Here is a 25,326-nt window from a genome sequence, read left to right as displayed (position 1 = left end):
AACAAAGACAAGTCAAATTGCCTAGAGCCTTGAGATATCTGGACCATCCATCCCTCAGGAAGGTCCCTTAGTAAACAGTGGAGGCCTCAAACAACTGGGACCCCTCCTGGGAAAAGAGCCCCTAAAGCGAACTATGAATGCTGATGGCTGTGACCAGGAGACGCACTGCCTCTCAGTAAACTGAACTTTCAACTTTTTTCCTCAAAAAAAAAAAAAAAAAAAATTAAGAAGGATCACAGAGCAGAGGATAGGAAGGAGTGAAACTACGCGATGCTTCTGACCAGCACTCCCAACAGCCCCCGGAGTCCCGACTGCCCTCCAGAAATTTCTAAAGGAATGAAGAGAACACCTTGGTGGCCACTGTTTCGGCTAAGATGTTTTCAAGATGTCTGCTCCCGATGAGTCGCTTTGGAGGTATGGGGGAGCACCAGACACCCTCAGAGGAAAGCGAGCGAGCCCTGTTCCTCTTATTTGGTGGTGTCTTAATAGGCCTCTGTCCTCGGGAATGTGGAAAGAGCTCAAGTGTGTAAAGGGACGGTCGGCTCGAGACTAACCTGAGGGCAATGAACTCACCTCTGGATGAGGACAGCTTACGCTCTCTGAGCAGAGAGCTGGGCTGTTCACCTCACAGCCTGGTCTATGAATATGGTTTTCCACCCATTTCTGAGGAATTTAATCAGGGGAAACGCTGGCTCTGAGTGAGCAGATAGGCTTTTACGTGAGGTCATCTCTCAGGAGATGATCTGTGTCACCTTGGTGATGGACAAGAGGAAGGACATTTTGTAAGAAGGGAAGAGAAGAGACACCACGATTATCCTTGGCTCCTACAGATTTAAGGGTGGGAAAAAAATTAAAATGCGCTGTATGTGAGAATGGACGCTGGTGGTAAGGATTGAAAGTCTAGGGCTTCCCTGGTGGCGCAGTGGTTAAGAATCCGCCTGCCAATGCAGGGGACACGGGTTCGAGCCCTGGTCCGGGAAGAGCCCACATGCCGCAGAGCAACCAAGCCCGTGCGCCACAACTACTGAGCCTGCGCTCTAGAGCCCGCGAACCACAACTACTGAGCCCACGTGCCACAACTGCTGAGCCTGCGAGACACAACTACTGAGCCTGTGTGCCACAACTACTGAGCCTGCGCTCCAGAGCCCATGCTCCGCAACAAGAGAAGCCACTGCAGTGAGAAGCCTGCGCACCGCAACGAAGACTAGCTCCCGCTCGCCGCAACTAGAGAGAGACCGCGCACAGCAAGGAAGACCCAACGAGGCCAAAAATAAATCATAAATAAAGCCTACTATTGCCTTCCTCCTTCATCAGAACCCTGGGCAGGCGCCCCCATAGCCCTATCCCCAGGGAAAAAAATACGTTGACTTGAAAATATCTGTCGAGATGCAGCAACAATGATCACAATAGACTTGGATCTATACAAATGCAAATGCTTGTTCAGAGCTAGTATCACATAAGCATGAGATAATAAGTGTTAGAATGTGTGCCTCTAGGTTAAAACACTGATGAAATAGAGGACGTTGAGAGAAATGGACAGTGAGAGCAACACTGTTTAATCTCACACGGATCCTGATGCTTTTAGTTTCACCAAGATTGACCTATTCTGGACCATAAAACAAGACTCAAAAACTTTAAAAGAATTGAAATCATACAAAGTATCCTTTCTGCAACAGAATTAAACTAGAAATCATATAGAACTATCTCTGGAAAATCCCCAAATATTTGGAAATTAAGCAACAAGAAATAATCCATGAGTGAAAGAGGAAGTCACAAAGGAAATAGGAAAACAGTTTGCGTTGAATGAAAATGAAAACAATACATCAAAAATTTGAGGATGCAACAGTTAATATCATACTGACCGAGAGCAAGGCAAGAATGTTTTCCTTCACTATTTCTATTCAGAATTGTACAGGACGTTCAAGCCAGTGCAGTAAAGCAATAAAAAGAAATAAATACACAAATTAGAAAGAGAGAAGCAAAACCATCTCTATTCACAGTAGAAATGACTGTGTTCATAGAAAAGTCCCAAAGCATCTACAAAAAAGCTATTCAAACTAATAAGAGAGCTTTGAAAAGTCATAGTATTTAATACACAAAATCAGTAGTATTTCTATATACTGGCAATAGGCAACTGGAAATTGAAATTCAAAGAAAAACTTACCATATATAATAGTGAAACCAAGGGCAGTCATCAGTTAGATCCCTTAAACTATAACTTGCTTAATAAATAACATCCTGTAACTTGCCTTCACTGACGAAGCTTGCTTTGTTTTCAAAAACTGCATACCCTCCAAGCTTCATGTAGCTTAGACAATATATCACAAGACGCCTTTCATCACCCCCTATAGAGAACACCTCTGACATATGGATTGCTACAGTACAGTTGTTTTTTTCAGGAACATGGAGTTAGTCTTGCCCAGGTCAAATCAGTCAAGACCCCCAACCATTAAACTGGTCCTGTGCAAATATCTGATGGATGACCATTTGACGTCATAGGACCAAAAATTCCACCCTCAGATCATCCTAACGCCGTCATTTTCCGAACATGTGTCCCAGGAAGAAGCATGTAACTCAGATACACCTGTGCAGAACACAGGTTATGCTGTAGAAATCAACAACACGATTTTTAAACTTATATGGAAAGATAAACAACTAGAATAGCTAAAACAGTTATGAAGAAGAACAAAGTTGGAGGACACATACTACCTGATTTCCAGACTTCTGTACATACACAGTAATCAAAACAGTGTGGTACTGACCAAAGAATAAGCACGTAGATGAACAGAGCTGAACAGAGTGCTCAGAAATAGACCCATGCATATACAGTCAACTGATTTTCAGTCAAAGATCAAAGGCAATTCAATGGAAAAGAACAGTCTTTTCATCAAATGATCTTGGAACAAGTGGACATTCACTTGCCAAAAAAAAAAAAAAAAAAGAAAGAAAAAGAAACCTTGATCTGTACCATATTAATAAGTTAACACAACACGGATCATACACCTAGATCTAAATTTAAAACTAGGAAACTTTGTGAAGAAAATGGAGGATAAAATCTTCATGACCTTGAATTAAGCAAAGATTACTCAATGAAAGGAGGCTCAACATCATTATTCACCGAGGAAATGCAAATTAAAACCACAGTGAGATACTATCAGCTAGCTGAATGGGTAAAAAACAAAGAAAATAAAGAAATCCTGACAATACCTAGTGTTGCCAGAAATGTGAAGCAACTGGAACTCTCATACACGCTGGTGAGGATGCAAAATTATTCAATCACTTTGGAAAACGGTTTGGCAGTTTCTTATGTATACTCCCCGTATGACCTAGGAATCTCAAGACAAATTTACTCAAGAGAAACAAAGACATAAGTACGTACAAAAACATGCAGGTGAATATTTATAGCAGCCTTATTCATAATCACCCCAAAAAGGGAACAAACCAAATATCTTTCAGCTGATGAATGATTTTAAAACTGGCATATCCATATAATGAAATCCTACTTGACAATAAGAAATTAACTACTGGGACACATAACAATATGGATGAAGTTCAAATGAATGATGCTAAGCTTTACAGATTTACTAAGGCCACATGATATTTGATTACATTATACGACATTCTGCAAAGAGCAAAACTCTAGGGACAGAAAATATATCAGTGGTTGCCAGAGCCTGGGGCCTGGGGAAAGGATTAACTACCAAGGGACACAAGGGCATTTTTTGTGGTAAGGGCTGTTCTATGTCTTGATTGTGGTGACTTACATGACCGTATGCATTTGTCAAAACTCACAGAACTGCAAACTAAAAGAGGTAAATTCTATTGCATGTAAATTATGCTTCAATAAACCTCACTTTAATTTTTTTAAGATTTTTTTAAAAAGCTGCTTGCTGGGGAAAAATACAGTAAGAATCAGAGTCAAGTAAAAAAGAAAAAAAAGTCTTCTAAGAAGGAAGCACAGCTACTTAAATCAGGATGAAAGACACCTCAAGAGAGAAAAGATTTTTAAGAGAAGATGAAACCAATAAATTAGGTTTAAGATGTCTGCAAAAACAAACAAACAAAAAAACCCCAGCTTCATCCTGCCCTGAGAGGTCATCAGGAAAATAGAGTATCTTAAGAAATAAGAACTAATTTGCCAGATACTCAAAAGCTGAGGCAACTGAGTCAAAGAAAGAGAATGGTACGCAGAATTCTAAGATGCCCTCCCATCCCTATCCCCCGTGTACACACCCTTTGTGTATAATCTCCTCCATTTACGTGCGGGTGTGACTTGTAAATATGATAGGAATTCACTCCCATGATTAGGTGATTAGTCAATCGACTCTGAGTTCATCAAAAAGAGATCTGGGTCCCCTGGTGGCGCAGTGGTTAAGAATCCGCCTGCTAATGCAGGGGACATGGGTTCGAGCCCTGGTCCGGGAAGATCCCACATGCCGCGGAGCAACTTAGCCCGTGCACCACAACTACTGAGCCTGCGCTCTAGAGCCCGTGAGCCACAACTACTGAGACGGCGTGCCTTAGAGCCTGTGCTCCGCAACGAGAAGCCACTGCAATGAGAAGCCCGCGCACCTCAACGAAGAGTAGCCGCCACTCGGCACAACTAGAGAAAGCCTGTGCGCAGCAACGAAGACCCAGCGCAGACATAAATAAATAAATAAATTTACTTATTAAAAAAAAAAAAGCAACACAAAAGGCAACAGCATAGAGAAAAGAGGGGAAGGCTAAGGGCAGACATCTTTGGAGAATAATCTCTCTCAATTCCATCCAGTGGTGGCCAAGAAAACCCAGCACAGACTGGTGGAGGTTCCCTGGTCTTGTCTCATTGCTCTTGATAACTCATTGTCCCTACAGGTTTTACTTCTCTACGTCCAGGCCCTGACTGCAGTCACCCAAGTACTAACACTCCTCTCTGGGGGGGGACACCCTCCCACAGGTCTCCAGGGCCAACAGTGACATCCAGAGCAGAAACACGTCTGTTTTCGCTGGACTTCCTTAACACTCATTCTCAACACGGTCATTGGTGAGACTAGGCACCAGGAAATAACCACTCAACTTTATAACCATAAAAAAAAGCATGAATCATTCCTGAATCATCTTTCCCTATATGGGAAGTATAATAGGAGGGTTCCCCTGCCCAAAGAATATTATCTGAATTACAGGTTGTAGTATCTTGCAAATTAAAATAAAATACATCGTTCATCTTCATAATACTATTAGCTCTTTGAATTACAGCACTGTTCATTCTGAACATCATATAATGAAAATGGAGTAAATCATAACTTACCCTGTAACTTTTTAGTCTGATGAAATCAACCTTCATAGAGACAAATCTATCGGAATTTCGACTGATGTTCTTAAGGTGTTCTACCAGATCTGCACAGAACTTGTAGCCTCCTTTAAGTACACACAGGACCATAATGTCACAGTATCCTATGTCTTTCATAATATCCTTAGCCAGCCGTTCAATTCTGAAAGAAGAGATGAAAAGATATATTAAAGCATGACTACTTCTGAGCATTTTTGTTCCTTTCCCAAAAAATGCATGATGTACTGTACATATTAGATTATGCAGGAGAATGTGGAGAAGGGCTCGGGAGACAGAAGCTTACAGATAAAGAAGCTTTGTTAAAGTTGGACAAAGAGAAAGTGTTCAAAACATATTTCTGATAACCACATCGTCAATCATACATTTTTGCTCCTCTGCATCACAAAAAATGATTAAGGTGTAAAATATGATGTCAAAGATCACGAAGGCTATTATTTGATCACTACAGAGCCTGGTTGTTAGCTTTGACAAGGCTATGATGGTATGTGGTGATATTACGTTCCCTTTAAAGCAGAGAAAAAGGAAATGGAGAATGACTCACCCACCTGACCACGTCAGACGAGACTGGAGGAAAAGTCAAGACCATAATAACTATGGAAAGAATAACATTTGACTTATATTTGATGAAGACAACACGTCACCTATATGAAAGGTGATCCAGACAATCTCAGTGGACACCATCTCCACAGATCACGGTTTGAATGGTGTCTCCTGAAGTTCTACAATGATGCAGCCTTGGGCTGGTATCCAACACCTAACGTGGAACTGTCACTGTATTTTTTCTCATTGTTTCATATGTATAAGTCCATTGCCCATACACCCATACAACACTAAAACCTTGAATGGAGGTAGGACCTAAGGTGCACACTTTTAAAAATATTCCCACTGGCACCTCAAACTGAATTAGATTTAAAACAGATGAAGTGAATGATGTGAAAAAATAAAATATTATATCACATATGTTCTAAATATGTAATATATTACTTTATATATTTTTATAGGTTTTTTTATTTGTGTGTGTATATGTGCATACATATACATATAAAATGACAACCATGGTTTCAGGTAATGTTTCTCAAAATATGATCAACGAAACATGTACATCAGCATGCCAAATATTCCTTTTTTTTTTTTTTAAAGATTTTTTTTGATGTGGACCATTTTTAAAGTCTTTATTGAATTTGTTACAATACTGCTTCTGTTTTATGTTTTGGTTTCTTTGGCCATGAGGCATGTGGAACCTCAGCTCCCCGACAAGGGATCGAACCTGAACCCCCTGCATTGGAAGGCGAAGTCTTAACCACTGGCTGCCAGGAAAGGCCCCAGCATGCCAGATATTCTATAAAAAGGGACACTTGTTTCCAGCATGATGCAGTGAGGAGGTCAACACAGCCTCTTCACAAAAAGAAAGTAGAAAGTCGGACAAAACTGTCAAAAGCAACCATTTCAGAGCTCTGGAAATCAACCAAAGGCATGCACCAAACTGAGAATCATTTATTCATGAAAACACTGAACACTGGGTAGAAACAGCACAGATCTGTGGTATTCTTGTCTGAGAGTGGTCCCCCCTCCCTGGCCCCCAATCTGCTCTACTGTTCATCCAGGCAGTCAGGCAGGGTGGGGCACTGCTCACCCAACAGGGAGCACTGTCATTAACACGGCCATCTTGGCAGCATGCGAACAGGGAGGGCCAGGGGCCCCGTTATCCTGGAGTTGCAGTCCTGTTTGAGCAACTACCTGGCAGACTAGTCACAGATTTAATAGAGAGTTCTGGGAGGTTACAGTCATGGGAGAGAAGCACATAATAAGCTCTCCACATATCCCAAGTTGACCAGAAGCTGTGCATACACACTGCAGAGACGAGTGTGGACCCAGGCCACCACACATCCCTGGACGGTGGAGCCCGTAAGCCCGTGCAGCAGAGACACAGGAAAGCTCAGTGGAAGTAAAAGCCAGGGAAGGCTTGAAAAAGGCTGGAAATTTGAATGTGCTTGCCAGGTTCCCACCTACATCCATCAGCAAAGAGTGGAGGCCGCCCTGGCTCCAGGTGTTTGAGTACAATGTCTACTCAACCTTAGGCTGAAGACTAAGCTATTCAGACACAAGCATGAACTCTGGTGAGCAAACCTTAAAGGGAAAAACAAGAAAAATAAACTGCACGTCATCAGAGGCTACACAGTGTGGGGGAGACAGTTTTCACAGACTGGCAGACAAAAAAAGAAACAAAGAACAAGGGTAGGGGCTTCCCTGGTGGCACAGCAGTTAAGAATCCGCCTGCCAATGCAGGGGACACAGGTTCGAGCCCTGGTCCGGGAAGATCCCGTGCGCCACAACTCCTGAGCCACAACTCCCATGCAACTAAGCCCCGTGTGCCACTACTACTGAGCCCACATGCTGCAACTACTGAAGCCTAGAGCCTGTGCTCTGCAACACGAGAAGCCACCGCAATAAGAAGCCCACGCACCGCAACCGAGAGTAGCCCAACTCGCCTCAACTAGAGAAAGCCCGCGCGCAGCAACGAAGACCCAACACAGCCAAAGATAAATAAATATATAAATAAATTTATTTTTAAAAAAAGAAGAAGGGCAATGAATCGGAAATAGTCACAAATATGGTAGAGATTAAACCAAGTATATCAATCATCATCACTTTAAACGTGAATTGTCAAAATACACCAATTAAAGGCAGAGACTGTCAGAGTGGATCAAAAAAACACCCTAATATATGTGGTCCACAAGAAATCCATTTTAAATATAAAGACACAGATAGATTAAAGGGGTTGAGAAAGATGTACCATGCTAACATAATCAAAAGAAAGCTGGAGTAGCTGTATCGATTTCAGACAAAGCAGACCTCAGAGCAAAGAAATTGTTAGGAATAAAGACTGATATTAGTGTATTCAAAAGAGGTCAGGGCTTCCCTGGTGGCGCAGTGGTTGAGAGTCCGCCTGCCAATGCAGGGGACACGGGTTCGTGCCCTGGTGTGGGAAGATCCCACGTGCCGCGGAGCGGCTGGGCCCGTGAGCCATGGCCGCTGAGCCTGCGCGTCCGGAGCCTGTGCTCCGCAACGGGAGAGGCCACAACAGTGAGAGGAAGCATGAACTCTGGTGAGCAAACCTTAAAGGGAAAAACAAGAAAAATAAACTGCACGTCATCAGAGGCTACACAGTGTGGGGGAGACAGTTTTCACAGACTGGCAGACAAAAAAAGAAACAAAGAACAAGGGTAGGGGCTTCCCTGGTGGCACAGCAGTTAAGAATCCGCCTGCCAATGCAGGGGACACAGGTTCGAGCCCTGGTCCGGGAAGATCCCGTGCGCCACAACTCCTGAGCCACAACTCCCATGCAACTAAGCCCCGTGTGCCACTACTACTGAGCCCACATGCTGCAACTACTGAAGCCTAGAGCCTGTGCTCTGCAACACGAGAAGCCACCGCAATAAGAAGCCCACGCACCGCAACCGAGAGTAGCCCAACTCGCCTCAACTAGAGAAAGCCCGCGCGCAGCAACAAAGACCCAACACAGCCAAAGATAAATAAATATATAAATAAATTTATTTTTAAAAAAAGAAGAAGGGCAATGAATCGGAAATAGTCACAAATATGGTAGAGATTAAACCAAGTATATCAATCATCATCACTTTAAACGTGAATTGTCAAAATACACCAATTAAAGGCAGAGACTGTCAGAGTGGATCAAAAAAACACCCTAATATATGTGGTCCACAAGAAATCCATTTTAAATATAAAGACACAGATAGATTAAAGGGGTTGAGAAAGATGTACCATGCTAACATAATCAAAAGAAAGCTGGAGTAGCTGTATCGATTTCAGACAAAGCAGACCTCAGAGCAAAGAAATTGTTAGGAATAAAGACTGATATTAGTGTATTCAAAAGAGGTCAGGGCTTCCCTGGTGGCGCAGTGGTTGAGAGTCCGCCTGCCAATGCAGGGGACACGGGTTCGTGCCCTGGTGTGGGAAGATCCCACGTGCCGCGGAGCGGCTGGGCCCGTGAGCCATGGCCGCTGAGCCTGCGCGTCCGGAGCCAGTGAGAGGCCCGCGTAGCGCAAAAAAAAAAAAAAAAAAAAAAAAAAAAAAGAGGTCAATTCTCCAGGAAGACATAACAGTCCTTCATGCGTCTGCACCCAAAAACACAGTATCAAAAAACTGATAGAACTGTAAGAAGTAGATGAATCCACTATTGCAGTTAGAGACCTCTCTCAGTACTTGACAGACCCAACAAGGCAGAAAACCAGTAAGGATATAGTTGAAAGGAACAGTATATATACCATCTGGACCTGGCTGACATTTGTAGAATACTTCACCCAACATTCTCCTTAAAAGATATCAATAATAAAATGAAAAGACAAGCCATATACTAGTGGGAAATATTTGCAAATCATATGTCTGATAAAGGACTTGTGTCCAGAATATATATAAAGAACTCTTACAACTCAATAAGAAGAGAAACAACCCAAATGCAAAATTAGCAAAAGACTTAAATAGGCATCTGTCCAAAGAAGATGTATGAATAGCTAACAAGCACACTAATCATTAGGAAAATGCAAACTTAAACCACAATGAAATACCTTTATATATCCACTAGAATGGCTATAATTAAAAGGACAAACAATACTAAATGTTGGCAAGTATGTGGAGAAACTGGAACCCTCAAACACTGCTGGTGGAAATGTAAAATGGTGTAGCCACTTTGTAAAATAATTGGCAGTTTCTTAAACTTACCATGAAACTCAGAATTCCTCTCCAAGAGAAATGAAAAGATATGTCTACACAAAGACTTATATGTGAATGTTCATGGAAGCATTATTCACAATAGCCAAAAACTAGAAATCTAAACGTCCATCAACTGATGAATCAATAATCAGATATTGTATGATTTAATTTATATGAAGTGCTCAGAAAAGACAAATTTATAGAGAAAGAAATCAGATTAGTGATTGCCTGATGGTGGGGGTAGGGGCAGAGATCGACAACAAACTTTTGGTGATGATAGAAATATTGTAAAACGATGGTAGTGATGGTTGCCTAACCATAAAAATGTACCAAAATTCATTGAGTCATTTACCTACAATGGGTGAGTTTTGTAGTATGTAAATTATATCTTAATAAATTTATTTTAAAGGTGGGAAAGGGCATTCTTGGGACGCCACTCCAGACCACTGAATCAGAATTTCTAGACATAAAGCTTAAGATTATGCATTCTTACAAGTTCACTGGATTCAATCGTGTACTAAATCAGGATGCAATTAACTTAAGTCATAAATTAATTTTCAGATGAGAAAAGCAGGAACTTGTTTAAACCAGGGGTTCCCAAACTCGTGTGAAGAGAAAACGCTTCTGAGAGTTAAGAAGTGAATTGAGTACCGAGACACCCACTACACAAAAAAGGTGCTTTAACTGCTAAAGTCAAGCAGATTTCTTCCCTACCCCTCCCTCTTTCTTTGCAGGAATCTGTATCTTTAATATGAATTGCCAACATGGAGGTTTAGCAAGGTGGGAGATGCCAAATTTCTTACGTTTATTTCATCACAGAACCTTTTTTCCCTTCAAGGATCAAAACTTGTATATCATGGAAGGCCACCTGAGGCTGTGAGAAACCACAAACTAGACCTTATTTTAATAATATACTATAGTTTGAGAGAATACACAATGTGCAGATCTTATCCAGTGGAAAATCTTAGAATGTGAGGGAGAGTATGACATTTCCTTTTGCTTACAGACAGGCACTGATGGAAAGATAATATCCTGGGAATAGTGACCATCCAGTGCTTTTCAAACTTTCCTTTGGCTGAGGATCTATTTTACAAGTTAAATTTTAACTCAGAAGAATATAACAGCTTAAAAAAATAGAGGCAGAAATACCATGGCTTAAGGAAAAGGGTAGAGTGGGGAGCCCAAAGTCTCAGTTTCTCCTGCTTCTCAGAGCCTCTCCCACCCCAATTTCTGAGTCTGAAATCCATGAAGCTTGCTTTTCATATAAATGTGAAGGCTTAAGTACTTGATCTTTGTACAAGAAATTAGAGGTCCATGGAAAGGCAAGAGTCGGGGCATTAAGGAAGCTTTGTTAAAGGGATAGGACCTATCATTCCTGAAGCCTGTGGTGGGCTGAACTGGAGGCGGCTCTCTGAAAACCAAAAATCAAGTGAGGGTGACTTAGGGGCTTAGAACAGCAGAGAAAATGTTGGCTTTCGAAAAGCCAGTCGGCTAGGAAGGAGCCAGAGGATATCTATGTCGACGGGTCCAAAAGAACTAGAAGCACTACTCGAGAAACAGTTCTGTGCTGCTATTTTTAAGCTGCAAATATTCCTACTTCTAAAACATCACCACTGAAAACGTAACTGGGCACAGACTGGCCGACCTGTGAGAAGTGACTTATTTGAGATAAACACAAGTCGCAGGAAAAGCCTTCAGGGGTGTGGCCTGTGAAAGCAAAGGTCACCTCTTAACTGTCCCTGGTTAAGAGTCTGCGAAAAACGTGAGACAAACGCTTTCCCAACCCTCATTTTCATCAGTTTGTACAGGACATTGTTATTTTGAGGCTGTTACTTGTGATGTAACACCTTCCGTATGTATAGCCTTCTCACCATTTCCCCTGAACAAATATCCCAGGAAATAGCTCATGTAAAGCACAGATTTATTTTATTCCAAATTCTCTGTAGTATAAAAGTTCTGTGTACCATTATATAGAAGAGACTCCGGAATAGGGTCCCCAAGTGTACCGTTTGATTCACACAAGAGAGGGCTAGACAAAACTTACACGGCAAAGAGCACTCACCTGTCCACAACGATGCCGTGAGGGATGAGGACATAGTCCAAATCTCCGTAATAGTGCTGTGGGTACGTGAACAAATTCAAGTCGTACCCTGGCCAGTCGTCCATAATCTGTAAATCAAATTATCTTGGTTACAATATTTTTCATTGGAAATTTATTTTAAGAAACATAAATAAACAAGAGCATCCTTTGAAAAAAAGAATAATATTGAAAACAGACTGGGTCTGATAATCCATATGGCATTAAATTATATTCCACAGGACTTCCCTGGTGGTCCAGCAGTTAAGACTCCGCGCTCCCAGCGCAGGGGACCTGGGCTCGATCCCTGGTCAGGGAACTAGTTCCCGCAGGCCGCAACTAAGACCTGGTACAGCCAAATAAATTTTTTTAAAAATTATATTCCGTCAACCTATGAGAAGCCAGGTGGGACAAGGTAATTTGTTTCACGTAACCTGACGAAGGACCTACTGAAGTGAACAGGGAACTCCATTTCTGACTTTTGGCATCACAAGATAAAAGACCAACTTAATGTCTTACAACTAACCTGATGGCACTGTTTGTAAGAGTGCACATATGTAAATACACAATTTATATCTAAATTATAAATACTATCATGAATATAAGTAAAATTATGTCTGTAATTACAGGCACACCCTTTATTGCGCTTTGCAGATAGTATGCCTTTTACAAATGGAAGGTTTATGGCAACCTTGTGCTGTCAGGTGATGCTCAGCGTTTTTTAGGAATAAAGTATTTCTAAATTAAGGCATAATGTCCATTGTTTTTTAGACAATGCTCTTGCGCACTTAACAGACCACGGTACAGTGTAAACATAACTTTTATATGCACTGGGAGACCAAAAGAATTTGTGACTCATTATTGCGATATTCGCTTTATGTTGGTGGCCTGGAACCGAACCCACTATATCTCCGAGGTCTGGCTGTCTACTGATAGAGACAGGATCATCCCACCTTATTATAATATATTATCATATATACTACTACATGGCTGTGCACTGTAATCACCTCATCTGCCTGGGAAAGACTCCCTACTAAAAGTACATGTCTCCTGGGATTACCGCAGACCCAAACTTCTGAGCGGTCGGGTCATTACAGTAAGGACTTCAAAAGGCTGTGCTACGGCGGGAACGTAAGTCAGTCCTCTTGGGAGCCGACTGCTCCAGAAAATTGCTATATTCAGATAGCGGACAGACTGCTAGCAAGTCTTCCTCTTGCTTAGGACTGGATGTGCAAGTCCGATGGTTAGATAGCAAAGAGGCGGGAGAGGAAATGATGGTGAAGACCAAGTTACGTTTACTTTCAGGTCATCCAGAAAGGCTGTGACACGGAGGTGTTAGACACCATAGCTGAATGGCCTCTGGGTTTCTGGTTACTCCCGTACACTTCCACCAGACTCCTCCACGCAGCTGTAAGCTTCCGGGGCCTTTCATAACGCAGACCCATCCTAATTTCCCAGCCCAGGTGCCTATACCATCCCCTCCTGCCCTCAGATTGGTCTCCAGTCAAATCAGGATCTGTCCCAGCTCTGTGTTCTGCTCATTTGTCTGGCACCTATGCCCTCCCCCTCTGTCCCCACTACCTCTGTATCCCAAACTCGGCGTCTTCCACAGAAACTCGGGTCAGGCCCCACTTCTTCCTGGAGGCCTTGCTGACTATTGCTGCTCTCTGATCATGTCTCCCAAACTCCGGGTGCCCCTCAGGGCTCAGTGTGTTCCCACTGCTTGTGACATATGTACGTCTGCGTGTGTGTTTTGTCTTGTCTCCTCCCACTGGAATGTTAGCTCCTTTGGGTAGAGACTCTGCCTATCTCATTCATTGTTGAAACGCCAGTGCTCAGAACCCTGACCCGGAATATGGTAGGAGCTCAAAAATGTTGAGTGAGTGAATAAATGACACAGTCTACACCCACACGTTACCAAACCCTCAGTTTATCTCCTTGTGATAAACAGCACCACTGTTCATGGCTCTAGAAATTCCTATCTGCCGTTGGCCGACTGACAGTCAAATGATGTGTCATCTGCGTATTTGAAGAGCATCACATCTGCTCCGCCTTGACCAGCAAATCAGCTGGTGGCAACTGTTGAATCTTCACAGAGCAACTCTGGCTTCTACCCTGGGAACTCCTGGGGTCTGCTGTCACCATCAACACCACAACGTCTGGTCAAGAGCCTGAACCGCCAGCTGAACATGAGGAGATTCCAGAAGATGCACTGGCAGACCACGACAAAGACCAGACGGGAAGCCTGACCAGCACCAGGCCTCAGGGAGATCACCCAAGGGCACAGCACTTGCTGGCTCCCCTGCCAGACCACACACACTACCCACCCTACCTCTTGCAGCCCTCCCAGAGGTAGCGGCATGGACTAGTGGCCACTCCTCCCACCATGGAAATCCTGTAGTACCCCCTGCCTGGCTGAATCTCAGAGACCACTCTCTAGTCCACGTTCTAGGGCTCAGCTCGGATACTTACTACGATGTTAGGAAAATTACACCTGAGACTCATTTTCCCCCTCCTTTAAATAAGACACAATAAAACCCACGGACAGGGTTGATTTGAGGATAAAAAGATAGAGCAGATAATGTACTTAGAGTTCCTAGCCCATCTCCAGGTATATAATAAACGCTTAATAAATGACACCCCCAAAAAGAAAAGAATGATAAAATGACAAAACAAACCTGCATATAAAAACTGTACTGGGGCTTCCCTGGTGGCGCAGTGGTTGAGAGTCCGCCTGCCGATGCAGGGGAACCGGGTTCGCGCCCCGGTCTGGGAGGATCCCACGTGCCGCGGAGCGGCTGGGCCCGTGGGCCGTGGCCGCTGCGCCTGCGCGTCCGGAGCCTGTGCTCCGCAGCGGGAGGGGCCACAGCAGAGGGAGGCCCGCATACCAGAAAAAAAAACAAAAAAAAAACAACAAAAAAAAACTGTACAGGTTATCTGTAGCTCAGAGGCAGCATGAAGTAATGATTAAGAGCATGGATTAGAAGTCTAACACACCCGGGGGTGAATTTCCTAGCTGTTGGACCTTGGGCATTTTAACCTCTCTGGGTCACAGTGTTTTCATCTATAAAATGGAGCCGATGCCTACCTCATATAGCTATTTTAAGAATTAAATAAGATAGATAACGGATATAAAACTCTTATATCAGTATCTGGTCTACAGAACCCTGCAGTAAATGTTAACCAGTTAGATGTACTGAAACATCAATAGTTTACTTACAAATTACATGTGTTAATTAATTTAAAGAAGTGCTTTACACCTATCTGCCAAAGTCTTATTACCCTAGTCAAAGCTGTAAATTTCAAAGTGGAAGAAACGTGTTTCTCTAAAACTATCCTATAAGCCAAACCAGCCTATTTCCCAATGAGTCTGAAATAGTGAGTTTTCACTGTAGAGATAAAAGACAATTAGAAATGAGGGAACCACTGGTTTATCCTTAATAGTGCATGCAAATTGCATTGTAAATGTGTCCTAGACCTGAAGGAATGGAGGCTCTAGGAACTGCAGATAATTATGTTATTCATCTGCTTTTTGAAAAATCAAAACAAGAAGTCTTTAAATAGTTTCAGTATCACAGATAATATGCTCTAAGTTTATTCAGAACAATGCCTCCTCTGTTCAAAGACGCAAAATATGGCCAAGCTGGGGAAGTGACAAACACACTGAACCATTTTATACCACATCCAAATCCCGGAACTCCTTGGGACTCTCTTTTCCCCATTGGAAGATATACTGAAGACCTTCTTTCTAAGTCGTCAGAAATAAATTTTTTGCTTAGAATATTTCTTGCCTTATTTTTCAAGTTGTATCCCCTAGGGAGAAAAATAGTTTGGAAACACACACAAAAAGCTAATCTTGGGGGACTTCCCTGGTGGCGCAGTGGTTAAGACTCTGCCTGCAAATGCAGGGAACAAGGGTTCGAGCCCTGGTCCGGGAAGATCCCACATGCCGCGGAGCAACTAAGCCTGTGCGCCCCAACTACCGAGCCTGTGCTCTAGAGCCCCCGAGCCACAACTACTGAGCCCACGTGCCAAAACTACTGAAGCCCACGCGCCTAGAGCCCATGCTCTGCAACAAGAGAAGCCACCGCAATGAGAAGCCCGCAAACCGCAACAAAGAGTAGCCCCTGCTCGCCACAACTAGAGGAAGCCCGCGTGCAGCAACGAAGATCCAAAGCAACCAAAAATTTTTTTTTTAATTTTTTAAAAAGTATTTGCGGGGGCTTCCCTGGTGGCGCAGTGGTTGAGAGTCCGCCTGCCGATGCAGGGGACACGGGTTCGTGCCCCGGTCCGGGAGGATCCCACGTGCCGCGGAGCGGCTGGGCCCGTGAGCCTCATCAACATCTTTAAAAAAAAAGCTAACCCCGGCTCCTCTCTGCTGCTAAGCCCCAAAGCCTGGGCCCTACTCTCTCCCTCAGGCAGTGACCACGGCAGCCACCAATTTCAGGTTCACATCCACCTGTCCACTGTTAGAGAGGAAGGGAGTCTCGTCCCACAGCTCTGCTTCTGGGAATCCCAGACAAGAACGTCAACTGGCCCAGCTGGGGTCACTGGTCCAGCCCCAGAGCCAGGGAAGGGGGTGCACTGTGAGGGATGCCTCAGTGCCACTCGCTGAGAAACTGAATCGAAGCTGTGTCCTCAAAGAAGGGTCCCAGGTTCTGCTACCAGGGGAATGAAGGGGGGCTCCACAGACCAAATAACATCCTGTATCCTGCATGCCTTCCTCTTCTGTGGGGGGTTCTGTACCCGGAAAGGGAAACTCTTCACATCTAGTAAAGTCGTTTCCATGGGGGGAGGGGAGGGAGATGCCATAACAGAAGCACAATCATTTCAGATTTTCTCTTCTCCTTACTCCTACCAAACTCACGTGTGCAGGCACTAACTATGCTTCTCTGATAACGGTTCTGTAAAAGTAAACCATATCGAATAACCTGATCCCCAAAGACCAGAGAGGTAGAGAAATCTTTTCTCTCCCTGAGAAGCAACAAAGATATACCAACTGAGGTGCGCGTGTGCGGGTGGTAGGGGGGACACTGGCAGTCAGTCTATCCTGAGCAGAGTTTCCGAACTCAGGCTCTACATCTCCGATTTGGTAATTAGCACTTGCTTCCATTTACTGTTAATAATCTACTAATGTCCTACCTCCCCGAGTAAACTGAAAGCCATGTGTAGGCAAGAGCCATCTTCAGTTTCTTCATTTTCCCTTCTCTTGCACAAACTGTATTTCTCGTTTTAGGCTCAAGTCATCTGGCTCTATGTCCCTTGCCATCTTTATCACCAAATTTCTACCAACTCAGACTTCTCTTCTCCACCTCATTTCTGGACACTCCAATACATGCCTTGATGATCCTTCTAGCTACTCCATCTTGTAGTAACTTCACCTACCTTAGCTCAACGACTTCGCCTCTAGTCCACCTTAGCCACATCGCATCCGTCACAGCAGCCTCCCCTTTGACATTCTTCTCCAGAAGCACAGCTTCCCATGTAGCGCAGTGCTGGAAAGCTGGCTTCAACTGCTGCTTCTGCCATTTGCTAATCATGTGACCTTGGCGATTGCTTATCATTGCCTCAGTTTCCTCCTCTGTAAAATGGGGATTATAATATCTCTACCTCAAAGATTTGTGAGGATTAAACGAATCACACAGGAAAAGCACATAGTAAGTGCTCAATAAATGCTTGCCATTACTACCTGCCCCCTTATCCACTGGTACTAAAATCTTCCTTTGATTTTTTCCAACACATCCTTGAGTGCTCTCTGCTTTTCCAGGATACCTACCCTCCTGAGCTTTCCTTTTCCTCTCGACCGCTCCATCAGCACCCTGAATTCATTCTGAATTTGCCTTGCCTGCCCATATCCAACTTGATATTAATGTAATTATCCCAAGTTCTACTGGAGAGAATGACATAAATGCAGGAATGATCTCCATTATACCTTGATTATTTCCAGCGTTGGTGGACCCTCTCACTACCTTCCTGCGTCTTTCACCAAATTACCTTGCTTTTGAAAAAGCTTCTTTTAGCAGTGATAGATCAGGCTACTTACTGTTCCATCATTTGCTTTTTAGACTTGAACAATCCACCGTTCGTTCCTATTAGTCATATCGACTGACCTCATTCGTTTTTAAGACTATCTATTATTAGATGCTAGTACTATATTTTAACCGTTCTACTGATGGAAGAGTTGTTTAAAAGATTCTCACTTCTGATGGCTTCGTCTTTTCCATCTTTATGCCGCTTGCTCCTCCTGAGGCATCTGCCCCTCCTGCTGACCTCTTATCCTCACCTCCACAAAACTCTGTTTCCTAGGCACCTACCACCCCATCTGCTCTCTCTTACTTTGCTACTCATTTTTGGTCTCCTTATCTGGCTTCTCCCAGACACTCGGCCTGTTACATTTGGGGCTTTCTACCCTTAACAATAGTTTCACATTTCTTCTCCATGTTCACCGGGCAACCCTATCCACTGCCAAGCATCAGATATTTTTCTATTTGCTGACAAGTTCCAAATCTATCCAATCACCCTCCTGAATTCCAAACAGGAGTTTCAAATTGCCTCCTGTGCATCCTGACCCATAGGCTTTACAGGCACTAGAGGCTCAACTTGTCCAGAATTGAACTTAGTCATGTCCCCTTTTACATTTTCATGCCCCTCCAACTCACCCCAAATCTAGGCCTGACCATCCTCTCCATGGCAACTGGAATGATCTTTTTTTTTTAAAAAAAGCATAAACTGGATGTCATGATTCCTTCTCAGAATGTAATGATTTCTTTGCCCTTAGCAGGCGCTGTCTTGAAGACCCTTCTTCAGAGTCTTCACGTGGCTACCTCCTGCTTAGCCTTCAGGTCTTGGCTCAGGTGTCACGGAGGGGCTGCTCTGCCTGAGCTAAAGCAGCATCCCCAGCTCTCCGCCAACCACTCTCTATCTCATTGCTCTTGTCTTTTCACTGCACATATCACTCTCTGAAAGTATCTTCTTTGTGTATTTGCTTTCTTACTGCTTGCCTGTGTTCCCCTCTAGAATGTAAGCTCCACCAACACAGGGCTTTTTGTTTCCCCAGAGCCTAGAACACGGTCTGGAACACAGCAGGACAGTCAACATGAGTGGAATGAACACATAAATGAACTCCTCCTTTAAGAAGGAAAGGCCCGGCTTTGAAGTTAATACTGGGCAACACGGTTCAACCTGAACAGATAGGTTAGGCTGTGAGATGTTTCCTAGCAGAACGCTCCTACTCCTGTAGTCCCTTCCCAGTCACAGACAGATTATCTGTGCATTTCAGGCTGATCCCTGAACAAAGACTCTTAATGTAGCAAGTTAGCCCACACCGCACCCGCAGGTCACTTTAAACCTGACGCGTTAAAACTACCACCTTTCATAGAGACCATTCTAAACCAAGCCGAAGCCGGCGGCCATAGGCCAAGACCAGATCTGATTCCAGGACACGGAGCGATGGGTACCCACCGGGCGCTGGCTGACTTCGAGGGATCCCCAGGGATAGAGAGGCTCTGGCCTGGGACCCCATCCTCCCCCACCTTCTCATTCGGACACACTACTAGCTACTCTGTACACACCCCCTCTAGTTGGCTCAGCGGCCCAGCGTGCTGTTTCCCTTCTGCCGAACCGGAGGCTCGCTCGACGGCGCTAGCGTGTCCCGAGCTCGCGCACAGGCCCCGCAGAAAGAGCCCTCGCCCGGGTTTCCAAGCTCAAGCTCCGTCCACTAGAGCTCCTTTACTTCCTGGCTGCCCCGGGGCGCCCTCAGTATCCTTTCTGAAAACAGCACGTGAAGCCCGCGCTGGAGGAGTCAGGAGGGAGCGCGGCAGGAAGGAGGCCCACAAGGGCGGCCCGCGGGGGTCCTCACAGGCCCGCCCGGCGCCCGGAGGTGACTCCCGGTGGCCAGCGAGAGTGGGGAGCCGGCGCCACCCGGCCTTAACGCGGGAGTAGCGGATTCCTGGCAGGGGTGGGGTGGCGGGGGGAACGCTGAGGACACGGGGTGAAGGGATGTTAAGCGCGGGGTCAGACTGGGGGAGGGGGAGGATGGAAGCGATCCCGTCGGGAGGGAAGAACAAAGCCGTGGCCCGCTCTCTCCCGAATGCATTTCGGGCGTTTAATCTAAAAGGGGGGGGGGGGAGTGCCAACAAGGGAGGGGCGGGGAGCGCGCGACTCGGCCCCGAAACCGGAGTTTGCATTTACCACGACGCCTCGCCCGTAGTCTGGCGCCTCCTCACGGCTCCCGGCCATGTTTCTCCGGGGGAAGCGGGAAGGAAAGAAGCGCGCGGGAAGGAGCCGGGACGGTGACGGGCCGGGAGGGGGTGGGGGGAGGTGGGAGGGCGTGGGAGGGGGCCCGCCCCGCCCCGGGCCGCCGGGCGACCAAGCCGCGGCGCGCCGAAGACCCCACGCCTGGCGCGGCTCCAGCGCCTCGGCCCGCGCCCCCAACCCGGGCGGCTCCTAAGGCGCGGGGCGGGGAGGCGGGGCCCGGGGCGGGGGCGCGGGGCGCAGCTGCGGAGCGGCGTCCTCTCCACCTGAGCGCCGTCCCCCTGCGGCCACCGCCCGTCTGCGAGCCCCGAGCCCGAGCCCCGCGGGGACCCGGGAGACCCAGGCTGCCCGCGGCTCGGTTTTTACAGGAACAGAAAGCGTGCCCTGGTCCCCGGACTCCCTAGGTCTGTCGTCCCAGCTTTCAGGCTGACAAGGTCCTTGAATCCTTCCAGCTGACTTTTAGGCGCTGTTTATCCCAAGTGAATCCGCGAAAGAGCCTGCGGTAGAGGATGTTCTCGAAGTACGGCTGTGGGCGAAGCTAGGATGTGTTTTTAAAATCCTCGAACTGCCCAGCCAGGCGGTTGAAAGAGCCGTGCGGTGGCTTATCCCTGAACCATGCCCGCGGTTACAGGATGTGGACTGGGAAATAGGGCCTTGCCTTTACCCCTTTCAGGGCAAAAAAGAGAGAAGTTTTGACACATCATCTACCTTACCACTTTTGTAAGAACGTATGGTCAGATTTTAACTGTCTCAGGTTGCAGCTTAAAACCATCGCTCTTCTCAGATTCAGAAGCCTTCTTTTATGAATCTTTTGTTAATTCAACCCCTGATCCCAGCCTTCCCCGGAATGAGGGTCCCGGTTCTTTGTTCCTCAAGGGCCCTGCTCTCCCTTTATATGCATTCATTGCCCTGGTCTTTTCCCTCCCGCCTCATCCTTTGCAGACCTGCTCAGGTTTGAAGCCCCGAGCTGAACACGGGCCCCTCCGAAAGACTATTTTGTTAATCTTCGGGTTCTGGCACAAGGGAGGGAGACGAATGCTGATTTTGCTTGGTTTGAGGGGAAAATAGTTATCAATCAGTAATGTCACTCTGGGTTGGAAAAATGTTAGTCATTCCGACATGGCCGTGCTCAGCCCTGTCTGTCCTCTTCTAAGTGCCAGCACGTGGAAGGAAGGCAGTCTCGTGGATTGCTGAAATTAGGTGCTGTGCTTGCGGACTGGCTCCCATAAACTGGGTGACAGCGTTTCTTGCACAGGTAAACATTTTCTCTCAGTAAGTGTCAGACATCCTTATTTCAGGCCATTTTTATAGTCTGACCTCTTCTCTCAAAGGTGAGGGACCATCTTCTATTTTCATTGTCAAAGACCAGGCCCAGGAAGCATCTTCACAACCAAAGTCATTAAAACTTCCAGAAACTGAAAAGTGATGATCCAACTTTAGAGTTCAGAAGACTCTTTTGGGGAGGCAGCCACCCGCCTACTCGGTAGGTTATGGTGGAGAAGCTCTGTGTTCAGAATCGGACATCTGCACCAAGACACTCGAGTGAATGTGATGCAGTGGTTCACCAACCATGCCTTAAGGAATCCCACTGTCTTACTGCTGCAAAATCAAATTTACCCATAGGAGGCTCAGTGTTGGTACATGGGCCGTAGGGACAAGAAACTTCAAAACAGGTTACAGATGTAGCTGCTCTACTGAAATCAAAAAGCTACACACTAGTGTGTGCCCAGCCCAGGCACCGTGGAAGATGTAAAGGATATGGTAGATAAATCTTTCCTTAGAAAGGCCATTAATTAAATGTAAAATCCAGTAGGTTCACAAGAAAAAAAAAAAAGTCACTTACTTGAATGACAACAGGAATCTTAAGAATGCACACTCAAGAACATCCCGTAGAGACCCATAGGACATCCTATGAAGGATACAGAATGATGCACAAATCGTTTTTTAAAATTCATTTTATTTATTATCTTTTTATATTTTGATAACATTTTGTGTGATCTAGTTATACTTCTGTACTTTGGACAGCATTAATGTAATACAATATACATTTGATATCACAAATAGCATTTGCAAGAACTGATGATACCCAAGAATAACAAATCATTTGTCCAGACTTTACTCTTAATCTTGCATATGAGGACTCAGAGGCAAAAATTCTTTTTAAATCTCAAATTTCTGTTATGTGTCTAGTGCAATGGCTTCAGACCAGGATTCTGATTTTTCTAGCAATAATCCATACGACGTGAGCCACTGAGGCTAAGCCAATTACATCCATCAATACGCCTCAGTTTTCTCATTGGTAAGAGGGGCAATACATTTCTGCTCTACTGCATATGAAGATGAGATTAACATGAGCTAACATGCAAGAGAATCCTTTGAAGAGTGCTATAAAACTGTAAGGTGTTATTAATTGGAGATGCTGTGACAATGTGTGACCAAATGTTTATAAAGTTATTTGATGGGAAAATGACAGGGTAATTGCCTTTTTAAGATGGGTGTAGGGTGGCCAACCATGGACAGTTATAATCTAGGGACAAGATGGGACTGGTATGAGAATGGATACAGTAGAAAGAGAAAATTATTATAATAATGGAATTTTCCATAAAAAAGGATATTTTAGCTCAGATTGTCCATTTTCTGATACTCCCTTGAAGAAGCTGTAAGGATAAAGATGTAGATCTTTACAAAGTTAATAACCAGTAAATATACTTGCATTTTTTTGTCCTTCTCTTAATCCCCTTTTAGTTGGAGGTTCCTGCATTTTCAATTCTGAGACTGTCTAGTACCATTACCATGGTGTAAACACAAATATTTATGTTTACCTGAATTCTCCACCAGGCTAAAGACTTTGTCCTAAAAGTATATACTAACCTTTTGCCAGTTTGGTTAGTCCTTGACCTTTGCCAACGTTAATCTGTTGTTGAAGGAGTGATTCAGTCTATGTGCTGAGTTGTTCAGAGACAGTCACTCAGTGACACCAGATTCGAAATCCGGGAGGGCATTTAGTTTTTTGAGTCCTGAAACATGAAAATAAACAAAAAAACGCTCGGCTTGGGAATTGTGTTGAAATCCATAAACATGTGAAACTTAGTGACTCAGATTGTTAGTCACAGAGTAACTGATTAGAGTCTGGATGAAATCCATTGTGAACAAAGGCCAGTAATAATGATGATGATATTTTGCTTTTTCTTAGTGCAGAACAAAACCCTTTACAAATGTTACAAGTACAAAAAAAAAAAAAAGTGGCAAGATACTTTCTTCCAGATACTCAGGCTAAGTAAGAATCTTGCTACCTTTCAGGTATTTTTTTTCCCTCAACATAAATACAGAAAAAAATATAGTTGCAAATAATTATAACACACAACAACTTAAGCAAAAGCCTAATTAGTATTCAATTAGCATAGCAAGCCCTCTTTCCTGGCTTCTTGTTTGAAGCAGACTGGATCCAATGCGTAGTCTTAAAGTAAAAAAAAATAATGGCTCCATAACTGTTCTTACAAAGAAACCCAGGAGCTACATTTAGAATTATGTTTTGCATTATTACACTTTCACTGGTAATTAACCTTCCACTGAAGAACACAGAGGATAAATTTGCCTGTTCTTTTGCAGTAATGTCAGGCATGAGTAGTATCATCAACAGTAAGTGCTGGGCTGCTTCAGAGATATCCTCCCACTATCTCCCCATCTGACCGGAACAGGAATTGGATAGCCTCAGAGTAGAGGAATAATGTGTCCATGTGTTCCTCCAGATCTCAGAGTCCTGGCAGGCGACCTCAACTCTCTTGGCCACCATAAAGCAGTCATTGAAAGGACACAGCTGCAGGAACTAGAGGCTAAGGACTAAATAAATCCATAGTGCTGGAGGCACAAGTCATGTACATGACCCTAACACAATACCTTGTGGTTATGAATGAACGGATTAGCCTCTAATGGTGCAGTGGCAGCTTATGCAAAATTAATTGGTGCCTCAGCCAGTGCCAAGTTTCTAATGGCAAGATGTCCACTTCACACACACACACACACACACACACACACACACGCACACACACACAAAACAAGGAGACCTTAGTTGATGAAAACTTTTGCTGGTGTGGGGAGACTAAGGACCAAGTGGAATGGGAACTGAATGTTCTCTTGGCTGAACATGGATTCTCTTCAGATCAGAGTTGATATACGAAACCCACCAGCAATATCCCAGGAACTGATCCAGTTCTTGCCAGGTTCTGGGTGGTATTTTAGGGTCGAGGTGGGGGGAGCTTGGGAAAGAGGCTGGGGAGAAGTAGTTTGAGGTCTGATATTGTCTCACATGGGAAAACAGACTGAGAAAGAAAAAGAGATTTGGACACGGACATACCTAGAGAAACACTTCCCAAAGTGTGTTTCGTTCACTTTTCTTCTTTTTAAATAAATTTATTTATTTTTGGCTGCGTTGGGTCTTCGTTGCTGCGCACGGGCTTTCTCTAGCTGCGGTGAGCGGGGGCTACTCTTCATTGTGGTGTGCGGGCTTCTCATTGCGGTGCTTCTCCTGTTGGGGAGCATGGGCTCTAGGCACGAGGGCTTCAATAGTTGTGGCGCATGGGCTCAACAGTTGTGGCACGCGGGCTCAGTAGTTGTGGCACACGGGCTTAGTTGCTCCACAGCATGTGGGATCTTCCTGGACCAGGGCTCGAACCTGTGTCCCCTGCATTGGCAGGCAGATTCTTAACCACTGCGCCACCAGAGAAGTCCTCGATTCAGTTTTCTTTATGCTTGAAAAAGATGTTGTGACTCATTAGGTCTGAGAAACAATGAGATAAGCAAAGCTAAACCCATCTATCCTGTGGAATGTCTGGGAGCCTTTAATATGCCAACATGCACTGTCAATATTCAAGAAGACATACCACAATCATGCTAATTAACACATCCACATAGTTATCACACAGTTATCTTGTGTGTG

At 44.7% G+C, this 25,326-nt stretch overlaps 1 protein-coding gene across 5 annotated transcripts in view; it reads right to left on the bottom strand.

Annotated features, from left to right (window-relative positions):
* PRTFDC1 (phosphoribosyl transferase domain containing 1) overlaps positions 1-24,987 on the bottom strand; it is a 101,009-nt gene extending 76,022 nt beyond the window's left edge. For 3 of the 5 annotated variants that reach the window (XM_024129738.3, XM_024129742.3, XM_055087770.1), the window contains exons 1-3: positions 20,328-20,411; positions 12,123-12,229; positions 5,288-5,471 (exon numbers count right to left, since the gene is read on the bottom strand). In XM_024129738.3, coding sequence (XP_023985506.1) covers positions 5,288-5,471; positions 12,123-12,229; positions 20,328-20,375 — 339 coding nt within the window. In that variant the 5' untranslated portion in view covers positions 20,376-20,411. Of the gene's footprint in view, positions 1-5,287; positions 5,472-12,122; positions 12,230-14,815; positions 15,039-20,327; positions 20,412-22,233; positions 22,300-23,261; positions 23,408-24,744 lie in introns of those variants that run through there. The other 2 variants (XM_055087769.1, XM_055087767.1) reach the window with 2 other exon arrangements.
* Positions 24,988-25,326: the final 339 nt, after the last annotated feature.

This window comes from Physeter macrocephalus, chromosome 11, assembly GCF_002837175.3.
Source record: "Physeter macrocephalus isolate SW-GA chromosome 11, ASM283717v5, whole genome shotgun sequence".
NCBI classification, from domain to species: Eukaryota; Metazoa; Chordata; class Mammalia; order Artiodactyla; family Physeteridae; genus Physeter; species Physeter macrocephalus.
The sequence above is the reverse complement of the archived record's forward strand: the minus strand, read 5'-3'. Positions and strand labels throughout refer to the sequence as shown.